This window comes from Synchytrium microbalum (genome assembly GCF_006535985.1).
Source record: "Synchytrium microbalum strain JEL517 chromosome Unknown SmJEL517_scf0003, whole genome shotgun sequence".
Taxonomy (NCBI): Eukaryota; Fungi; Chytridiomycota; class Chytridiomycetes; order Synchytriales; family Synchytriaceae; genus Synchytrium; species Synchytrium microbalum.
This window is the reverse complement of record NW_022158352.1, coordinates 965,012-986,158: the sequence shown is the minus strand read 5'-3', so window position 1 is coordinate 986,158 and position 21,147 is coordinate 965,012. Positions and strand designations below refer to the sequence as shown.

The window sequence follows — 21,147 nt, the reverse complement described above, 5'->3', positions numbered from 1 at the left end:
GTCATAGGTCTCACTGGGCTGGCTTCTTCAGTTTCAGAGGAAAACGCCAATTTTGAATCTGGAGACTACGAGGGTGCGATAGTAGACTAGCACATAGTATCGGTCTTGGAATTGCTCGGATAATGACCTCGACAACCGTGGCTGCCAAGCGAGTAGCAAAGAGACTCGCTGGAAGCCAACATTCCCTGCTTTTAAGATCACAACCATCGTCCAAAAACGGGCTAGCTATAACCACTGGATCTCTAGTAAATGCTTCCGCTTCCACACAATCCTCTGTCGCTACTGCCTCCTCTTCCTCAACCGTATCCCACTCGTCGCTAAAACAATCAACCTCCTCGTTTCGAAGGTCGGGTGCAGCCGCTACTACTGGAAGCACTACTTCCAATAATGCTAATAATGCTAGTACCGTCGCAACTGGTCCTACAAACGCTCCCTCAAGGAGTACTAGTCCTCTGCCTTCGTCTGCTTCCACTTCTGCTAGTCGAAAGAACAACATACATGCAGGTATGTTTTGTCATGAAGAGATGAGATCATGCAACATATATCGAACCGCGATCAATCCATATTTGATTTGCTCCCTGTTATACATACCATTCTTCCACAGGCTTCGCAAAAGTCTTGATCAGAGCACTGGAAATCTTGAACACCAGAATGACAACTAACCACACCCTTTCCCAAATAGCCTCAAAACCCGTCTTGGACAGGTTACAAACAACAGGTACAACCTCAACGTCCACAAACCCATCATCGCCAACACAGCCCACCAATAATTCCTTTTCGCAACATCGTAAATGGTCGGCAACTAGTGCTTCCACATATCATACATTCGCGCATCCTGTAACACCAGCCTCATCTGCTACCTCATCGTCCTCATCTGCGTCATTTGGATCTACCTCATCGTCTTCCTCGTCATCCGCAGCTCCTTGCTCTGCTTCAACTAGCTTGAAATCATCATATCATACGCGAGCCATAGCATTACCCGTGTCTGCCATTGGTAATAATAATGATGGGGTGCCGTGGTTTGATAAACAGTCGGCGTCTAGCATATTTGAGCTGTTTGAGAAAGTCAAGGTGTGTGGGAACCTGTTTCTTCAGTTTAGGATGTCGTTTTTTGGTCTTCACCGCCCTGCGTAATTTGCTGTACTAAACAAACATACCCTTTGATCTAGGCAATTCCACAAACTCGACGATCATTTAGATTTACACACGCTGCTTCGGCTATGCCAAAAGCATCGAATCAAACAGTTATCAATGATGGTCGATTTCTGTCGGTTGGTGCTGGAGAAGATGCCTTCTTTTCTAGGCATGATTCTATGGGTGTAGCTGATGGAGTTGGTGGTTGGAGTCACGTAAAGGGTGAGTTCAGAGAAATGAATGTGAATGCATCGACCGTACTCCTTTTTTGTGTTTTTTGACCCATGGCCACCTGTTACTTACATTCTCATCGCCATCTTTATAGGAGCCAATCCTGCTCTGTATTCTCGTAAATTAATGCATTATGCTTCCCTCGAGCTGGAGAAGTATGATGACATTGCCAACAATGACTTTGATATGGAAGAATACTATAATGTCGATCCCAAAGTAATACTTCAAAAGAGTTATGATGCTGTACAAAGTGATGCTCCAAAGGAAGGTCTTGTCGGTAGTACTACAGCACTCATTGTTGTGTTACGAGTGAGTATCCCAGCTTGTAGCGCAATTTTTTTGCTGTCGCAGCGCCCAAAATCATAGTACCTCACACTGAATCTGCTGATCCTATCTTACAGGACGATGAATTAAGAATCACAAATCTAGGGGATTGTGGAGTCATGATTATCCGTGACAATGAATCCATCTTTCGCACAGAAGAGCAACAACACTCATTTAACTTCCCCTTCCAACTCGGAACTGGATCGCATGATACCCCAGACTCTGCTCAATCCTTCCAAATCAAGGTGCAAGAAGGCGATATAGTTATAATTGGATCAGATGGCATGTTTGATAATGTGTTTGATGAAGAGGTCGTTGATATTGTAAGATCAGTGACTGATCGCGTAGGAGTAGCCAAGGATGGCAAATTAAGAATAAGGGATGTAGATCCACAACGGATTACAGATGCCTTGATTAGTCGGGCACGAGAGGTTGCTGAAGATACGAGATTCGCAGCTAGTCCCTTCCAAAGTCGGGCTATTCAAGAGGGGTTGTATTATCAGGGCGGTAAATTGGATGATATTTCTGTGCTTGCCGGTGTTATTAGGTGAGTTTTGAAGCTTTCGTGACGTATTGATTCCATGTTGCGTTTGGCATGCCATTGTCGGATGGAAAGCGTATCCTTTTTTCTTCGTGGTTTACTGATATCTTTTAACAATAGGTTAAGTGAGGACTCTCCAGATCGTCGATAGATTGTTTGTTTGTAACTCTTGCCGAGTTGTGTAATTCAAATTTCTGAAAATAGACTTTACGGTGAACAAAACATGGCACTTGGTGATGGTAGGACAGTTGTCGTCACTGAATCAACAAACTTTCAACCAGCATGATCAAATGTTTCTGAAAAGCTAAGTGGGTTTGAGTATTTACAATGACAAAAGGGTTACCACTTCTTCTTCTAGCATAGAACTGCAATCACGACTGCCACTGGCACCAATAATGATAAAGGGCCGTGTTTTGATAAAAGTGTGAGTTTTACGCATAAGCTGAGCAGTTTGAGCTACTCAAGGCTTGAACTATGCTGCCGGTTTAACAACCTCTTTTTTCTCCTTAGAGCATCTTTTTGACTGGCTGCATATTCGCTAGTGCTGGTCTATTCTGCAAACTCGACTATCATTTAGATTTTGCATTCTGATTCGTTATGCTTAAGGCCTCGAATCGGACAGTTCATCCATAATGATTCGATCTCAGTACGGCTGCCTTCTTTCGAGGCATGATTTCATGGGTGTGGCTGATACAGAACAGGTGGTAGTCTCAGAAAGGGTGGGCTAGTTGTGAATTGAAGAATATGTCTATCCAAACGTGGCGGCCCAATTTTTTTGACACTTATTTCGTTTTATTTGAACGTCTCAAACACGATTTCACACAATCGTAGGATTTAATCCTGCTCTGTAGTCTCGTAAACTATTGCCAATATTCTTTACAAATTTGGAAGTCCGTTGGCCTTGCTACAGCTCTCACTGTTGCCTTACGAGTATCAAATGATTGAAATCGAACTCATTTTTTTACCTATATGGACCCCAACACCATGCTGCTAATATGCCGAATGTCTCTTTCATTTCAGCCCCGTGAGGTCAAAATTCACATATCTAGACGATTGTAGTCATGATATGTGGATGACAATCCATCTCTCCAACAGACGAGCAATACCCGTTTGAACTTGCCCTTCCAACTTGGGACTGGATGAAACGATACCGTACAGTCTGTCTGCACCAAGTCTTCCGCAAACAGGAAGGGGATATGGTTATAATTGGGTGCGATGGCATGTTTGACGAATTGGCTGATATTGTGAAAATCAGATTGAGTAGAAGCAGTCAAGGACGAGAAATTAAGAATACGGAATGGAAATGTAGACCATTCACGGATTACCGATGCCGCGGGCACGAGAGGTTGCTCGCAATACTAGATTTGCGGCTATTCTCTTCCAAAGTAACGCTATGCCAGAGGGGCCGTATTTAAGATGAGAAGATAGAGGAATGACATTTCTGCGCTTTCTGGTATCATCAGATGCGACCTGTCACTTATCTGCGAGGATCATCGTGCAGGTGCTCGATACTGAAGACTATTCGTAGGTTTTTTTGTTTATTGGTTTACTGATTTCTTTTACCAATCCAGTAACTGAGGACTCTCCAGATCGATCCGGATCCCATGGGATTGAGCGCCATTCTTGACGAGTTGTATAGTTCGAAATTCTGAAAATAGCCTGCACACTGAAAAGCACACTGAAAAAAAAGTGTGGCTCTTCTACACGAACACAAATGTTGTTGCTGAACAGCACTCAATGAACGTCTTGCAAACTGATCCAATGCTCCTGCTATATTGAATATTTACATTGACTGCGCGTTCTGGACCAAAAAACATCTAGGGCGACTCAATATCATGCTTCTAGTGATGTCTGTTCTACAGGTTTCCTATCTAACATCATCGGAGCGACATGATGTTTCTTGACCGATGGTTGTGATGGTGTTGGCGCTTTTGCCATCTTGTTACTCTCACGATGAGGCTTACTCTTCTTCTTCAAACCCACACTATTAACTTTCTCCTTATTTACCTTCCTGTGTGCCAAATTACCAACCTTATTACTATTATTATTATACCGTGTAGCATAAAATACTTTGAATTTCGATAGATCCGTCAAGTACGAAAAGCCCTTGATATGTGGCAGCCAGGAGTTCAAATGTGCTTTTATATCGTCTCGTGGTCCTGATACGGTGATTAGACGGCCGGGGACTTTTGAGGTGTCTGGTGGGAGTGGGCGGGATGGTATGCTGTGTATGACTATAGAAAGGACATAAATAAGAAGAGCAAGCGCAAAAAGAAGCGACCCGGGTCATGATTTGCATTACCTTGAGCACACGCAACAGAATCATCACCGGCTCTAATAAGTTCCGCATCAACTTCATGTAATAATGGTCTGTAGAGCTCGGGTATTAAGTTTTGCATACGTGCTGGGAGTAACTACAGAGGAGAAAAGATGTTTTGAAGGAAAGTGTGATTTCAACCCACTGGCAATTCAAGCACACAACGACTTACCGATGCAGCACACATTTCAGGTGTCAAAGCAGGTACTCTCGTATCCGGAGCCATAACAGCCTCATCCTGTTGCTTGACTGATATAACACCTTCACCAACAGTACTCTCAAGATACTTGATGACATCAGTCGGCGTCGGCGCCCTCCCCAAATACAGTATGCTATAATCCAAATGCTCTCCTCTCAGCCCACCATCCAAGACCCATGCCATCCCCTTTATCCACTCATCCACTTGAACATTACTACCACTACTATTCTCTATACTTTTACGTTCCTTGGTTCTCGGATCATGCGCCATCAATATGTTTTCATCAATCCCCAATTTACAGAATGTGTATAAGCCTTTCGTGGATATACCACCTCGTTCTCCATCCGTTGATAAATATAAATCTTTGTGCTTTTGTCGAAACTCGACATAGGTATTCCATAACGACGTGATTGAGACGTGTCTCATTTTCGGGATTGTGTCGCCGCCAGAGAAGACTGTTAGGAGGGCAAAGTCTCGTGCTATGCGGTCTGGGAATGCGTTTGCTGGGAATTTGGAGGCGATTGATTTTGAGAGGAGGGATACGTCTAGGATTTCTTGTGTTTGGGACTTGTAGATGAATACGGGGAGTTGGCTTGCCATAGCTATGGTGTCGTACAACGGTTTTTTTTAGCTTCACTAGAGTAAGCGATTTGAATCAGACAAACTTACATAAAGCAATGATATCAGCATCAGCAGTCACAAAGCAGTACGTGTCGCCCTTTTCTTGAGTTTTTAACAGATGTTTGGCTTCCTGTATCAGTTTGAGCTATACGGTGTCGTTGTGTCAGGACTACGAACAGGCCTCAAAACCACTTGCAGATCTCGCTTTATGAGAAACTTGCCTCTCCTTCACCAGGCACCCGAGATCCAGAAACAGTGAGCTCTAGAGGAGGCTTGAAGGTGTCCATTGCAAAAGCTCGAGCTGCGAAATTGACTAGGTAATTGTCCATCCTGTGATTCAAGATTTCGTGTCAACTTTTGCTGCCTTAGTGATCCAACAGCAGCTCAAGCACTTACGTGTTCATAAATTCACACCCAGGCGTGAAATTAGCAGGTGCAAAGGCTGATTCAGTTTGTCTCTCCTATATGTCCATAGCGTGAGAACAATTTTTGGCACAAGGTTGAAACACACTTTACCATTCTGTTAGTAGAATCGACCCTCCTCCTCCTCTGTTCCATGATCTTTGCCATTGGACCAGGTCCGTCCATGGCCAAGAAGAGGGACTTTGTAGGTATGATGTTCTTTCTCAACTCCATCAGCAGTTTTTGATGGAATGCTCGGATGACTCTGACATCGGTGTTTGCACTGGACGCAGCTCGATGGATCATGTTGTTGCAGTCGACTAGGACATGATCGAATGCTTGTTTCGGGGACGAGGATGTGTCTCTATTGTGAGAAAGACGTGAGATCATCCAATGTGGATATTTTTGCGAAGGATTAGCTTGATGAAAGTAGATCTTATTTACGCTTTTGTGCCTGGTAGCAGTCGAGTGAATGGCTTCGGACATAGTGTCTTTAGCCAGGTGTAGAATCCTGGAATGCCCATTCGTCTGACTTGAGCAACACAAATCCGAAAAAAAAATAAAACGTGTAGAGGTCATCTTTAGCTTTTGCTTCAACGTAAACGCAAGCTCCACGGCGGACATTATATATTTAGTGTCTCGAAACACGAAACCACGTGGCGGTTGGCCCTCGTTACAGCCCAGAACTGTTGTTTAACCGTGCTCAGTTTCGACGTGATTTTGTTTTCTCAACCCGACGCAAATTGAAACGATGGCATCTCAGAGGCCCGTATTCATACAACCGCAGGCATCAAGTAGCTCTAGTATCAGCACTAGCAACAGCATGCTGCCAAGCTCCAGCTCATCAAGAGCATCAAGACCCAAAAATCAAACTGGAATGTCTGCTCACGACAGAGCAAAGAAGCTTTCAAAGGCTCTATCCTATATATTACGACATGGTGCTATCAAGGAAGGATTTGATATCCGTTCCGATGGGTTTGTCAAAGTATCTGATCTGGTACGTGTGCCTGTACATTTGGCGTGCCTTGTTTTGCTCTGATGCAACTAGTGTTCTCACCGGCTTTTCCATCATATTCATTACCCAGTTGGCAAACTCGAGATTCACAGGCTATACCTTTGAAGAGGTGCAAGCTGTGGTGCGAGACAATGACAAGCAACGCTTTACCCTCATGGAAGAACAGGCTGATGATGGTCAAGTGATACATTGGATTAAAGCAAATCAAGGACAGAGTATTGAGGTACCTTTTGGTAGTGTTGTGTGTGGAAGCCGAATGCTGATGGGGCGCATGTTGATGTGCTGGTGGGACTGAACCTTTTGTTCATAGCTTGAAGATCTGGATTTACAAATCATACACAGTGCAGAGGATCTACCTGTTGCTGTGCATGGTACATTCAACAGCAAATGGCCCATGATAGGTATGACGACAGTGACTATAGCGATACAATTCAGTGGCAAGAAAGTTCTTGGCAAAAAAATATTCTGACACTGCAATCTAATAGCCAAATCTGGGCTGAAACGAATGGCAAGAACACACATTCACATGTCGCCTGGTTTACTTGGGCAAGATGGTGTTATAAGGTAAACCTTTGTCACTTGCTGTCGCTCCTTTTCACGCTGACGCTTGCATGTCACATTAGCGGAATGAGAAAAGATTGTGAAGTATATATCTACATCAATGTTGCTGCGGCCATGAAGGGTAAGAACATGTCGTTGAATGTTCGTTGTGTCATGGTACTGGAATGCTTTTTTTGTCGTGGTTTAGATGGAATAGTGTTTGAGAAATCACCAAACAATGTCATATTGTCTCGTGGTCTGGATGGTGTTATAGTTCCCAAATACTTTGAACGTGTAGTGGATGAAAAGGGGAAGGTAGTACCTATGCCGTGATTATCAAGATCGGATTGTAGTTGTGATGTTTTATTAGAAGTAGTTAGGAGGGAGGACCTGTATAGCTTAGAGTGCATATCACGTTGTAGAATACGATCTTGAGCCCTTTTTTGCATCAATGACATTGCCTTGACAAACATTTCGAATGCCCGCTTAAGAGAGACGCGTCCTTGCATCCTTATTAATATTAATTTACTGTCTACTGTCTTCATGATATATTGAAAACGCGTTATGTGGTTCTCGGCTGTTCTATGGCATCTTCCCATATGTGATCGCTCACAAATCACGAAGCTCGTTTCTGCTGCACCAAAGAGCAAGCTCCTTAGAAGAAAGTGCTAAATAGCATTACCACTATAATTCTCAATATACAGATTAGAGTATCATGGGAGATTGGGGTATGTTATGTCTTTCTATCCATGCAGCCTGTGGTGTTGAGTTTTTTCGTCGTTTAAAGCTTGCTGACGAGCATCTAATACATAGATGATGAAGATGCAGAAGCCCCTGCTATCGCTCCTATAGCACCTATCGCAAAACCTAGTCAATGGGAAGGCGAGGATGTGGAAGATGAAGACGTCAAGGCAATAAAAAAAAAAGTTACCTTCCCAAAGCGCATGTCATTACTGACAAGACACCTTTTGAATATTTGCTTTAGGAATCATGGGACGACGATGAAGAAGAAAAGCCAAAATCCCCATCTTCTACAACAACCTCTGCACCAGCACCTGCAAAAAAGAAGCAAACTCTAGCTCAAAAGATTGCTGCTAGAAAGGAAGAAGAGGATAAGAAGCGGCAGGCTGCTGCTGATTCCGCCAAAAACGTAACGCGAAAGTCGCATTCATACGTCAGGCGTGACAGCTCACATCCAACTCGCAACAAATAGACAGCAGAAATACAAGACGACTATGAAACACCAGAAGAGAAGAAGGCACGACAACAAAAGCAAATTTTAGATTCTGACTTGGAGAATGCCAAAGATTTGTTTGGTTCTACAAGCTCAGTGGTGGTGGAAGCTCCTCCAAGCAAACTAGAAACAATGGATCCGAAAAGCAAGGAGGAGTTTGAGGAGTACAGGACTGAGCTTACGAAGCTGATATCCAAGTTTGAGGTACCGAATTTATCCTCGACAACATATGTTGCAGTGGCGGATGTCTTTTTGGGTTGGATTTTGCGAAAACTCACCGTTTCTTTCAATCCAGAAACGAGCACAATACTCATCATTCGTCGAATTCCTGGCTCGAGACTTGTGTGTATCCATGGACCCTACAGAAATCAAGAGGATAGCAACCACATTAACGGCTCTAGCTTCTGAACGACAGAAAGCAATGAAACCTGTCGCTCCTGGCAAGAAGAAGGCTGCTCCACGATTGGCTGCCTCCAAAGCATCGAGGAATGATGATTTGGATCTTACTGCTTATGATGATAGTAAGGCTTGATCAAGCGATATGATGAAATGTGATCGAACACTAATGAATTTACGCTTTACTGAACAGACATTGACGACTTTGACGATTTTATGTGATTTGATACCTGTAAAAAGACTCCAAATGGCTGCCTTCCCCCTGATCTTGTAACCCAAAACATTTGCATCGTGCTTCTGAGAGAGTGATAATATAGATGTTGCTTTTTTTCATTTAATCCTTTCAAAGGTTTACAAATTTTCTTCAAGCCTCGCATGATCTGCACACACTTCATATTTTTATTGAGCACTTTCAAAACATGAGAGATGCTATTCGTTGCGTGCCAGACCAGATATCCGGACTGATATACTATGATTCGAATCAATTTAGTTGTTCTACCTGTTTGACTCCTTTCGCCATTACACCGCCATTGAATCATAATACTGTCTCGTTCAGTGGCTAGTAAGCGCAAGAACTGGGATGTATATACACGGTCTATTGTATTTTGGGAAGAGTATGTCTTGGATCGTTATGATTGCTTTGAGACTGCCTATTAACAAAGAGAAAAGGGCAAATACGTTGGTGCAGGTGATGCAATCCGTCGATGTGATTCAGAATTCTTTTTTGCCCGTGTACACTCTTGCTAACAGACACCCACTCTCATAAAGTCTCCAATACCGACAGCGTCATATAGACAATCTCTCCAATCCCCTCAAATAACCATACGCTCTCAGATACTCTACCAGATCAATGGGCGCCGCAATGGCACATGCAAATAGCCCTCAGAAGGAAACTGGAGAATAACTCAACACACGCAATTTGCGAGTAAATGCTTCATATTCTATTTAGCAATTTCAAAACATGAGACATACTATCCGAGTCCATTCCAGACATGTCTCGTAATGAAGGCAAGAGGTCTAGACTGATATACTCTGAAGCCCTGCCTCGAATCATTGTTGGTGTTCCATCAATACTGTTGAGCTTCTTTTGCCACTGTATATGCCATTGGGTCATTATACCGGCTCGTTCATGGGTTGGTAAATCCAAGAATTGGGATACGTATTCACCGTCGATCGTGTTTCGGGATGAGTGGGTCATCGATCTGTATAATGCTTGGTTGTGGCCTATAACAACAAGAGGAAAGTGAATGAGTTTAAGCATGTAATGCAATGATGACAATGTTCGTGCTACTTTATCACAATCACACCATCCGCGCCTTACCAAGAACAGGTCTCACAGACACCCACTCCCTCATAACCTCTTCCAAAACCGATAGAATCAAATACACAATCTCTCCAATCCTCTCAAACACCCATAAACTCCCAGATACACTCCATCCATAAAACGCATCACGATTCCATGGATCTGCCCTGCTTGGTTTTGAGGAAAACATGTTTAAAATATCAGTACTGTCTGATTTCCATGGAACAAGAATGTCGGGTGGAATCGCTCGGCCTATTCCAGCTGAATTCGTTCCACTTATATCAATGGCTGGTGGTGCAGACGAGAGGTTCCCGTATTGGAGACGTAGTATGTAATCTCCAGTATGGAAACTGGCGATGGTGCGTAGAGTCTTTTCCGCTCCTATGAGGGCAATGCAAAGATTGATTCGGTATTTTTTGCCGTTCATGAAACTAGTACAGAGTTTACTTACTAGTTTCTGCACTAACAATATACATATTTCGAGACTTGTCTGTACAAATGACCAAGTTCTCATCAATCCAGACATTATCGGATGCCGATCGTGTGTAGTAGTCACTTTAGATTGGAATTACGAGTTACATCGTTTTCGCTATGTCAAATACACTACCTCATACCTGGAAACTAATTCAAACGCTCTCTTGGTAGAATCATATTGAAAAACAGTTACAGACTCCTTTTGAGCGCCAACAATGACCTTCCAACCATTCGTCTCAAGCGATTGAATCTTCCATCGCACTTCAGCTTGAGCTCCAGATACAATTCTAAGTGTGGTGCTTGTCAGCTGCAACCATGACGCATCGGTTGAGACCGCACGTACGTCCTAGTGCTGGCGTCAATCTTTAGCAGATAGACCGTGTTACCAGAGGCAGCCAATAAGTAGCTGAGGTGACAAACAGACATTAGCAACCAAAACGATCGCAAACACAGTAAGCTCAACGAACACCTTCTCATAAACGGTGTAATGGCCACCACTTCACTCTTCGTATGAAATTCTCCAAGTTTTCTCATCTTGTATTGCTCAGTCTTGACCTATCGTGCAATGCAAACGAATCAACAAGTAGATATTAATAACCTCACAAAAACCGAGCAGAGGTTCAGACATTACCTCAGCTCTGTCGGTATGTAACTTGAGATTGTATATCAGCACTCGTCCCTTCATATCACCACCAGCTTGATCCTGAAAACCACCAGTTCCAACACAAACGTATCGTTTCTCTTCTTTGACGGGCCATTCTATTAAGATTTTGATGTCGAAAGGTGTTGCAAAAAACGCAGTACTGGAGTGAATCATTTACCATTCAGAGCATAGCAAATCTCTCCCTTTCTCAATGGCTCCTTGAAATAGATTCGATCTCTATATTTGAAAAGATAGTCAGGCAAAACGAAGTTACCTGTGGTTATCTGATCTCAAACACATACGTTCTCGGATCAACCAATTTGATTTCCGTCTGCACACCACCAGAGACTTTTCCTGTAGTGGCTACTAGCAATTTGGAAGTAGTCTTATCATACAAAACACGACGTGGTGTCTGTTTGTAAGGCACAAAAAAAAGGCATGAGGATCAGGTATGATTCAGACAAATGCGATGAAAAGCTCATTTACCTCGTTAACAGCAATACTCCTAAATCGGTATCCCACACCACCGAGCCTCACAAAACTGAGATTGCCATTAGGTTCCAAGAACGCAAAGCTCTCAGTAGAAGAGTTCTGAAGCCCATAAGCCGCAGCCATCACTACTGGTTCAAAAAGCAGTGGGTGCAGTTTTATGGTAGCAGTTGCAAGCTGCATGGATGATAAATCGAGACGCCAAGGTCTGTCTGAAAGGACTAGACACGATGAAGCCAGGGATGTTGGAATCAAACGTGCCGGAAATGCTCCTAACGAATATCTTGTGGGTTTTATGGACGGTAAAGTGGATATGTCCCATGGTTGTGAGAGGAGGCTGCCATCACGTAAAGCTGTTGGGGATGAACAAGCGTCAGCGTTCTTGCCGCGAGACAAAGACTTTTTAACCTCAAACTCACTTGTAAGAAGGGCTGTCGTTGTGCTAGACGACAAAAGCAGGAATGATTGAGGTATATTTAATCCATCGCCGGATTCAGCATTCGGGGTATCTACGTGAAAAGGTTTTAACCAAAAAAAATAGGCAACAACTACGAATCACACTCACCAAAGGATTGTGTATACACGACTTGAAGGCCAGGCAGAGACAGAATGCGTGCATCAGCCATGTGTGTTCCAACAATAGCAAAAGGTGTTCTACAATATCTGAAGTGTGAAATAAAAAATGATCGCTACCACACTTGCAAACTTCTTACGGAAGAGTTGGATGAGAAGGCAGATACATGGCAGTGGTTTCTGCATCGAGAGAAATGCGGCTCAACTCGTTCATTGAGAGACCATGACTGTAGTGACATGTGTCAATATATCAAATTCGATGACAAAACTGGAACGAGTCTTCACCTGTCAATCCCAATCGTCAACAACACAACCAGATTGTCCTTTGACAACCCAAGCAAAATTGTAGATTCCTTTGTAGCACCACATATGACATGACAGCTATTTCCAGATTGCCAAAAAGCGGGTGCTACAGCATGTAAAAATCAATTAATTTACGAATGAATAGAGGAATGACTTTACCGAACATAAATACCTTGAATGTCCATATCGTACCCAACGCCTGATAATGGATTTGCTACTACAACCCCATCTCTATGTATTTGAATAGCGAGGTTTCCTGCTACACCAGCAGCCAACGTTGGATTTGTCACGACCAGACCACTCCCTTCACTGATATCTTCAATGTCACCCTCTGCATTATCATACTGACGGTGAGACAGCTTGTTCAGAGCAAAAAGAAGGCATGTATTCTTACCAGATAAAGACAGGACTCGGGTCTCTTCCACAAACGACACGACAAGAATACTTTGATCTTGCTTCACATCGAGAGCCCATAATCCAGTAACGCCAGCAAAATCGTTACTGAGACCATCAACAATAACGCCGACTCCATGTCTTGCTTCTCGTATGCAACTCGAAGATCCCATTCCTGATGTACTGAAACTAGCATCTCTGCCTTCATTATATAAATCAACCAGTTTGAAATCTAGTACTGGTGCCCAGCATGATATTATCATATGCCTGATGATCGGTTCACCGGGCTAACGGTGTATTTGGGTCGTAAACCAGAACGAGACTTGTCACAACCAAAAACATTCACTCGTGAGACGCTACCTCGTAAAAGCAAGATATGATCTCTCCATCTCCTGTTTGCCCTGCCAAAGCGAGAACATCTGAATCTTGATGGCCTACATCTAATACAGCCATAGCACTGGTTCCTATTCTCTTGCCCATGAAATCGAGTGATAGATGAGCAGGTGCAACGGTGATGTTGGCACGATGAAGTGTGCCATTATCACAATTGAGGTACAACGTCTGGTGTGTTATTTCGGAAGAGTGAAGCGCCAGGTACTCTGGCAGATCACTTGGTAGCGCAATGGCAGATACCAAACAACCTTTGTAAAGGAATCGACTGCACGTTTAGTATCGCGAATCGTGATGGCTCTGACGCAAAACAAAAAGCACACACTTTCGTTGCCGTTCTGCGGTATCGATAGTCTTGTGGTCGCCAGAATGGTGTCTCTAACATGTATCAATACCAGTTCAGTTTCCTAAATATGTCAATTGTAAGACGACGTGTCAAGACAAGTGTTGGATCGAGCATACCGTGACAAGCACCATCGATTCAGGATAAAGGGGCAAGGAAATAATATGCAAACATGTGGCTAATTGTCCCTGATTAATTGTCGTCTTTTTGGGGCGCAATGCACATTTCAAAGATCATACTTTTCTCCATATCCAACGGCTCTAGCTTTCTGATGGTGCTTCTTATATCATCTCGGTGATATTCATAGATCATAATTTTGAGATTTTGATCCCTGTTCCGTAATGAAACCGCCGTAAGCTCAATAAAGAAAATAATCTCAGATTACGCACTTGGAGACCGCCAATGACAAGCGTATCCTGTCTAAATTATCACCATCGGGATACAAGAATGCCATTGCTGTTATAAAGCCATCTTCTACCAATGGTATTTTCTACAACCAACACGAGTGATTAAAAACAACGGCCTTTCTTGGTTTGTATTTGAATCTTACTGGACCAAGGATCTCCACATTCAGTTCCGTGGATACCGACAGAACTGGAAATATATCAAATGAGTCTTGGTGAGCAGCCACAGCGATTGATCGTGATCTATGGCAAAAGAGTCTGTCAACATTCCGTCAAACTCGGTCCAACACCATTAAGATGCTACAATGGGTCGACGGCTAGGAAGCTCCTCGCATTTATATAATCCCAGCCAGGATTCGAAACGGTCACCTTAGTTGGGAAAACACGTTACTTAACAAGTGAAGACAAAGCTAGCCTCTTTCAACAAGCAAACCTCAAAGACAGGAAAAAATCTTCCAGGAGCAGTGGTTTCTACATCATCTCCGTACTTGACAAAAGCAAGGAAAGAGAGCTTTCCAGAATCAGACAAACAGACCAGGATATCGTCGCCTTGAATAGATCTAAACCTAGAGGTTTGCTCTTCCCTGTCAGATAGCGTCAAATCCACGACGTTCTGAGCAGTGGTGTTATGTGAAGTTGTGGTAGCAGTGGGTATGAATGTTGTTCGATGCAAGATAGAGCAATCGCAAATGTTTCCAAATGTTGGCTGCTGCAAGACTGTTCTCCATTGACACGTTGCTACTTCGTAAATGACGAGTTCCAATAAGTTTTCCTACATAAATACGCTTTCAGATCTTGTACATGAAATCAAAATCTCTGTTAAGTAGCAACCTTGATGATGATAGCTTCCTTGAACGCTTGGTTTTCATCTGAAGCTATAGAGCAAGGGAGAATATCCTTGACTACGGGCGCCTTGACAGGCCTCTGTGCAAAGACGAAAGCCTGCGATAGAGAGTCTGGCAAGGCCATATTCTCTTCGTCTTGGCTTGATCAAATTTCAAATTTCAACGAAACGGTTCAGGTGAAGGACTGACGCCCTCGGCTGTGATGCCGATATGAACTCGACGTGTTTTCTTTCATCTACAGAATTTCTTGATATGTGTTCACATACAAGTCTGTTTTCCTTACGTGACTTTGGCTTTCTCACCATCAAAATCCTCATGCTTCGAAACCTACAGATCCCAACATCAAACTTGGAAGCACCCAGTTGATTAGAATGGCAGACAGAGAAGACGGAGAGATAAGCGATGAAGGCGAACAAATGACGTCTGCTGGTGGTGGAATTAGACGGACCACCTTGAATAAGAACAAGCAGCAAAGGACTCCATTAGATATACCTCGAGGTGGAAGAGGACCAAGCGACTCTTATAGACCTGACATGGATTCGCGTGGTCTTAGTGGTCTACCGCCACGTGGCCGGGGTACTTGGATGAGCTCTCTATCTGTAAACTGTAAAACATTCAACATTTCATGATGATTGACATCCACATGCATTAAAATATAGGCAAGACGAGCCCACGCAAAGGGGATCGCAAGAATTCGTCTGAGCCCATCAAGCGACTGTCGCCTCCACCTCCTCGCACAAGGAGTCCACAGAAAGCTGCTGTGGTTCCTCCAGCACGAAAGAGCCCAGCAAAGGATTCAAAGGCTTCAAAAAAGTACGCGAAGAAGCAACAACAGCGACAGAATCAACAACAAAATCATCATCTTCCTACTTTTGAACCACTCTTTCATCAACAATATCCGCCATTCCACACTAAACTTCCAACTCCCATGTTTCCTCAACCAAACAATGGGTTTATGGCTCCTCACCCATCGTATGTCGGTCATGTTCAAATCTCTGTATCAATATATATGGCTCACCAGTCTTCTCATAGTATCAATGCTGTTTACGAGGCCTTTCCAGTTTTGGCGCAGCTAGTATCTCTAGGTCGAAACTCGCCTGCTCAATATGATTGTACGTGCTTACATTATTGTAACGCACCAGTATCTAACAGGTCTAATACCGAATCCTTTATCCTTTTAGTATGCTTGGTAGACTTGGATGTTTTTATGGGTGCTCGTGAAGCTATTCGTGCTCTAGCAAGCTCTTGGGCCATGACTGCTGAGAATATCTCACACTGGGTTGGCATAGACGCTGATATAGTTTTAGGTGCCTTGGAAGAACCAGGAGGGCCAATACCAGAAAATATAAATGATTTACAGCCAAATGCTCTTGGAGAAGAATATGCTGGACAGTTTGCTCTAGAGTCATCCGGTGTAAAAATAACAGAAATACTAGACGACGAATCTCCAACGATAGCAACAGGAACAACAACCACATCAACGACAGCAAAGGCTCGAGAAGATAGTATTATGGATATTGATAGCGAAGAAGCGGAAGTACAATGGAAGCAGATTACTCAACACAATGCCACTCAAAAGCCTCAACCTCCTATTGCTTCAACACCTAGTTTCCACCCGCCTATACCATCGAGACCATCAGCAATTCAAATGAATGACTATACTTACGGTGGCAGGAATAGAGCCCCTTCGCCAGGTGGCAATTATGTATTAGACTTGAGTGACTCCGATTCCTCTGAAGAGGATAGTGACAACCCTCCAGCACTCAAGGAACCATCTGTAAAGGCACCAGCTCGCAAACCAACTTCCAGCAATAGTATGAATAGTAACACTGCCAGTAATCCGCAGATTCAGGTTAAACTGACGCAAACAGAACGTGAAATGGAAATGATGCGTCAGAGGATTAAAGCCCTAGAAGATGCTCGAGCTCGTAAAGCAACCAGACTTTCCAAGAAGGATTCTGAAGATAGTATAATTAGCAAGAGTGGTGGTATGGTTGGTGAAGCAGTCTTGACAACGAAGAAGACAACCGTAGAGACAGTAGTAGACCCGGAAGGTTCTCCTTCTATAAGCGCAAAGGCAGATACTGATGATGCCATGGATACAGATAGCTCGACAGAAGAGTCTCCTTCTGCTTTAAAGGAGGTTGCATCGACCATTGTAAAGGAGATTATGCAAGAAGTCGTAGTAGTAGCGCAAAAGCCTGCCGTAAACCAACCAGCCACAGTGCTAGAGGCTACTGCAGCATCATTGTCATCGCCTTTAAATACCGTAGTCTTCTCATCCTCACCAAAACTATCGAAATCTGCAGATAAATCCGCATCATCTCCCAGTCCTCCTATAAATCAGACCGTGGACAAGCCCGTGCCTCCTGGTCATAGTAGTAAACTTTCGTCTCCTAGCCAGGTTACGAAAGCCGTTGCACCAGCCAAGTCGTCAGCCTCAGCATCTCCTGCTTATCTATTGGTAATTCGCAAGAAACTCGAACTGGAATTATCGAATGCAGAAGAGGAAATAGCAGGTCTGACCAAGAAGGGTACTGAATACCAAGTTATTGTCAATAAGGCAAAAGCAGAGCTCGCTACTCATGCTACTCACGTGTCGGAATGGTCTGATCAGCTTGGCAGAATAGAATCAAAGCGCCAAGAATTGGCAGCAGAGTTGGAACGGTTGGCCAATGAAGAAGCAGAACTTCGCTCGAAAATGGTAGAAGGAGACGCCATCAAAGAGAAATTGAATAGACAGCTGATTTCATTACGTAACGACGAAGTCGCTCTCATGACGAAGCGACAAACGTTGCAGTTAGCAATAAATGGCAACCGCCTCAAACTTCTGGAAATGGCCAAGTCGCCACCACAACCACCGGTACCGTCATCATCACAACAACCTCAGTCTACTGGCTCTAGCAGTTTGAAGAGAACTGCTGCTACCAAGGAAGCAGCCAACCCAAAACGTCAACGCCCTGCAAGAGATACCGAGAAGACTCGCTTTGAGGAGCTCTTGAAGCTATCTCTGGTAGATAACACAGTGCCGTTCCATGTCTTGAGTGGCCATTTGACTCAGACATCGTCTATCGCTGCACCATCTCTAGTCCATAAGCTCACAAGTGATACTGAAATGGTAAGCAATCTTGCAGGCTTCTTTCCTGGACTAAAACGTTTTGATTTTCAACTGACTTACAATCGGATCTTGTAGGCAACAACCGCACATTTCGCAACTGCCGTGATTCCAGATGCTGCCAGAATTCATAGCACAGTAGCCAAGACGACGGCTGGTGCCTCGATCAACCTACCACCACGACTTCCCGTATTCAACACTGGTCTTAAAAAGCTGTTTGGTGCGGAAGCGTTGGGCTCTGGTCGCTACTACGATACACCGCTGCTTGAGAACGATTATAAAACTCGATTGGATGCCAATCCGACTAATGTATCGTTATGGATGGAGTACGCTGGTGCTATGATACCGAATGACCTCAATATCGACTCATTGGACGGTGCCTCCATCAAGCTCACCAAGGCATTAAATGTATTGACACGAGCTCTTGAGATCAAAGGCAACCAAAATAGTGAACTCCTATGGAATTTATATCTCGAATTATTATCACGTAAAGGTGCTGACAAGGAGTTTAGAACCATGTGTCAAAAGGCTGTACAGACATTAGGTGCAAACTCTACACGTATATATTGGAGATGGTATATGTGGGCTAGAGATAAGGCTGATTGTGAGAATGTTTTGAGACTCATGCTCAAGGACTTTGGTGACAAGCACTATGCTTCGCTCGGTGTGTTTGGACTTACAGATCCCAGTCCTTTTGCTCCCCGCTGACTCACTTGTATCCTCAACAATCCAGATGAAGAGGATCGTTCTCAAATCATACTCGATATCGTTATACAGCGTGCTCAGAATTGTATCCAGTCTGGACGAGAGGGTGACGCAGCGGCCTGGTTGCATCGATTCTTGACCGAGTCGTCAGTCGCCTCCATCCTGTCATATGAGATGGACTTTGAGTCGCTCCACTCATCGCTCCCATTACCATTACCAACGTCTATATCATCTAGTGTAGCAAGTCGATGGTTGTCGTTTAAGGATCTCAGCTATTGCTGGCTCTTCCTGCTACATTTGTTATATTTTGGTGATCTTCCGAGTGCCCTCTTCCACCCGTATCCATATGACTATGTCATACGAAAGGATTTTTATTTTGTGATAGACTGGTCGTCTGCCTCTGTGCCAGCCAATGCTCCCGTCGACTTGATTGAGGACTTGTTGAGAATTGTCGTTACAGAATGTCGGCCACTAGTCCAGATGGAAAATAGACATCCATATGTAGCACTAAGATATAATTATGTGGCATTGCTAAGGCATCGTAATCGTCATATATCCCAAATTATGGAAGAAATCGGTGGAGAACGGGACATAGAATTTCCAGAGCTTGCAGACCTGTTTGTTACTGTTTTGGTAAGCTACAGTATTCCAAGTATTGTTTTTATGCTTACATGTTTCATTAATTCCTGTTAGACGGGTGAAGAAGATTATGATGTTGCAGTAAGCATGGTGGAAACCTTGGCAAGTCAGTTACCGGCACCGGCTTTATGGAATCGGTTGGCTCGTTTGCATGTAGATAGTAATAATGTCTTGGAAGCTATGCGTGCCTTGATCAATGGTGCTGCTGCTTATGTAGCCCCGTCTTCCAAGGTGAAAATACCAGTCACCTAGTTTTCCATTATACTTTTGACGCTCATATACTGTTGAACCTTTTCCCTTCTCGAATAGGCCGTCTATCAAGTTGATGGTCCTTTTGAATCGCGAGCAATTGCTCAAGTTCCAGCTGAAATGGCATTGAATGTGTACTGTACATTATTGGGAATTACTTTTCAATCGACGGTGGAGATTTCCCTTCGACAGGAAATTTCTCGTGTTGCTACCAAGTCTGACCTTTTCGCATGGCTCAACTTTTTGATGCTTTACAATTTGAGTCTGGATGGATCGGAATTACCGAAAACCAATGAATTTTTGCAAGATGCATTGGCGCAAGTTGTGGATAGAGCTGAGAGGTGCATCCTTTGGACTGAGTATGTTGCTGTGGTTTTGAATCGTTTTGCATGCACATATGAAGTGAATGGTAGACCATCTAACTCCCATTCTCTTTCTTACACTCCATAGAATAATCTCGCATGAATCGCACTCCCAAAGTGATCCCGTGAAAGCCGTCACCACTGCATTGGGACGAGCACTTCAAGACATGCCAGCAACTTTGTCAAGACACGTGTATGGTGCTGGTGCTGAAAACGAATCCGATTTATCCATGAATCTGCCATTGGCGATACCGGACTTTCGACGACGCATCATGGCTGCTGGTTTGGAATCGTTACCAGCTGACAAGCGTCTTGGAATGTTGCGAGTTATTGATGAAGCTATGCCCGATGTAGCTAAATCTGTCAGGTATTCACGTTCGCGTTTTTGTTTCTTGCGTTTCAAGTTTGGCCAAGACAAGAAAATATGGGTACCTAGTTTCGTCAAGATGCTATATGATGCTGGAGATCTACAAGCGGCTCGCAGCATTCTACATCTGTGCTTGCAAGATGCACCAAGGACTGATAGGTTGTGGAAGCTGTAAGTTGAAGTCGCCATCTTGTGTTTTTGGGGGAGAAATGGGGCTCATTGGATTGTAATCTTCCTTACTTAGGGTTCTGGCTTTTGAATTCATGACTGGCAATGAACCGACCGTCAAGCATTTGCTTAGCAAGGCTCGATCATATCTTCACCCTGAGTCTGCAACATGGAAGGAGGTGCGGGAATACTCGGCACTTTCAGAACTGTGATTATGAGTTTCCTTATCAGATGTATTTGCTAGTTTCAAACGTGGAAGGGGGTCGAGGGTTTGCAGTTGTAGATATGTTGATGTAGGTAAGCAATGATACTTGTGGTTTCGACTTTTGTCGGTTCTGAAGATCTAGTCACCTCTTTGGATTGGTTTTTACGCCTTGCTTTGTGCTTCGTTCATGTAAGTGAAATGTGGTGTTGGATATGGAGATCAA

At 43.7% G+C, this 21,147-nt stretch overlaps 6 protein-coding genes across 6 annotated transcripts; 4 read left to right on the top strand and 2 right to left on the bottom strand.

Moving 5' to 3' along the window:
* Window positions 1-122: 122 nt before the first annotated feature.
* On the top strand, window positions 123-2,381 carry SmJEL517_g01031 (uncharacterized protein; the record flags this gene model as incomplete). Its single annotated transcript, XM_031166959.1, has 6 exons — window positions 123-504; window positions 683-1,071; window positions 1,170-1,356; window positions 1,460-1,674; window positions 1,767-2,236; window positions 2,351-2,381. 6 exons carry the CDS (start codon window positions 123-125, stop codon window positions 2,379-2,381), a joined length of 1,674 nt encoding a protein of 557 aa, XP_031027210.1.
* A 1,682-nt stretch (window positions 2,382-4,063) lies between these two features.
* On the bottom strand, window positions 4,064-6,293 carry SmJEL517_g01030 (uncharacterized protein; the record flags this gene model as incomplete). Its single annotated transcript, XM_031166958.1, has 8 exons — window positions 4,064-4,464; window positions 4,533-4,644; window positions 4,720-5,348; window positions 5,416-5,512; window positions 5,607-5,697; window positions 5,764-5,828; window positions 5,884-6,133; window positions 6,214-6,293. The coding sequence occupies 8 exons, from the start codon at window positions 6,291-6,293 to the stop codon at window positions 4,064-4,066; spliced, it is 1,725 nt and encodes a 574-aa protein (XP_031027211.1).
* Window positions 6,294-6,520: 227 nt separating this feature from the next.
* SmJEL517_g01029 (uncharacterized protein) lies at window positions 6,521-7,657 on the top strand (the record flags this gene model as incomplete). The annotated part of the gene is made up of 6 exons (XM_031166957.1): window positions 6,521-6,766; window positions 6,855-7,007; window positions 7,095-7,185; window positions 7,270-7,348; window positions 7,408-7,466; window positions 7,533-7,657. 6 exons carry the CDS (start codon window positions 6,521-6,523, stop codon window positions 7,655-7,657), a joined length of 753 nt encoding a protein of 250 aa, XP_031027159.1.
* A 382-nt stretch (window positions 7,658-8,039) lies between these two features.
* On the top strand, window positions 8,040-9,090 carry SmJEL517_g01028 (uncharacterized protein; the record flags this gene model as incomplete). Its single annotated transcript, XM_031166956.1, has 5 exons — window positions 8,040-8,052; window positions 8,138-8,229; window positions 8,310-8,474; window positions 8,538-8,762; window positions 8,854-9,090. The coding sequence occupies 5 exons, from the start codon at window positions 8,040-8,042 to the stop codon at window positions 9,088-9,090; spliced, it is 732 nt and encodes a 243-aa protein (XP_031027042.1).
* A 798-nt stretch (window positions 9,091-9,888) lies between these two features.
* Window positions 9,889-15,238, bottom strand: SmJEL517_g01027 (uncharacterized protein; the record flags this gene model as incomplete). The annotated part of the gene is made up of 23 exons (XM_031166955.1): window positions 9,889-10,178; window positions 10,276-10,638; window positions 10,709-10,812; window positions 10,872-11,018; window positions 11,075-11,137; window positions 11,201-11,286; window positions 11,363-11,490; window positions 11,553-11,611; window positions 11,677-11,786; window positions 11,861-12,216; window positions 12,283-12,372; window positions 12,429-12,517; window positions 12,577-12,663; window positions 12,722-12,845; window positions 12,912-13,070; window positions 13,134-13,419; window positions 13,493-13,773; window positions 13,848-13,900; window positions 14,255-14,355; window positions 14,416-14,512; window positions 14,574-14,638; window positions 14,703-15,041; window positions 15,101-15,238. 23 exons carry the CDS (start codon window positions 15,236-15,238, stop codon window positions 9,889-9,891), a joined length of 3,615 nt encoding a protein of 1,204 aa, XP_031027044.1.
* A 247-nt stretch (window positions 15,239-15,485) lies between these two features.
* On the top strand, window positions 15,486-20,931 carry SmJEL517_g01026 (uncharacterized protein; the record flags this gene model as incomplete). Its single annotated transcript, XM_031166954.1, has 11 exons — window positions 15,486-15,690; window positions 15,774-16,086; window positions 16,147-16,226; window positions 16,296-18,232; window positions 18,308-18,893; window positions 18,963-19,567; window positions 19,628-19,804; window positions 19,883-20,181; window positions 20,273-20,551; window positions 20,621-20,722; window positions 20,796-20,931. 11 exons carry the CDS (start codon window positions 15,486-15,488, stop codon window positions 20,929-20,931), a joined length of 4,719 nt encoding a protein of 1,572 aa, XP_031027043.1.
* Between the last annotated feature and the right edge of the window lie 216 nt (window positions 20,932-21,147).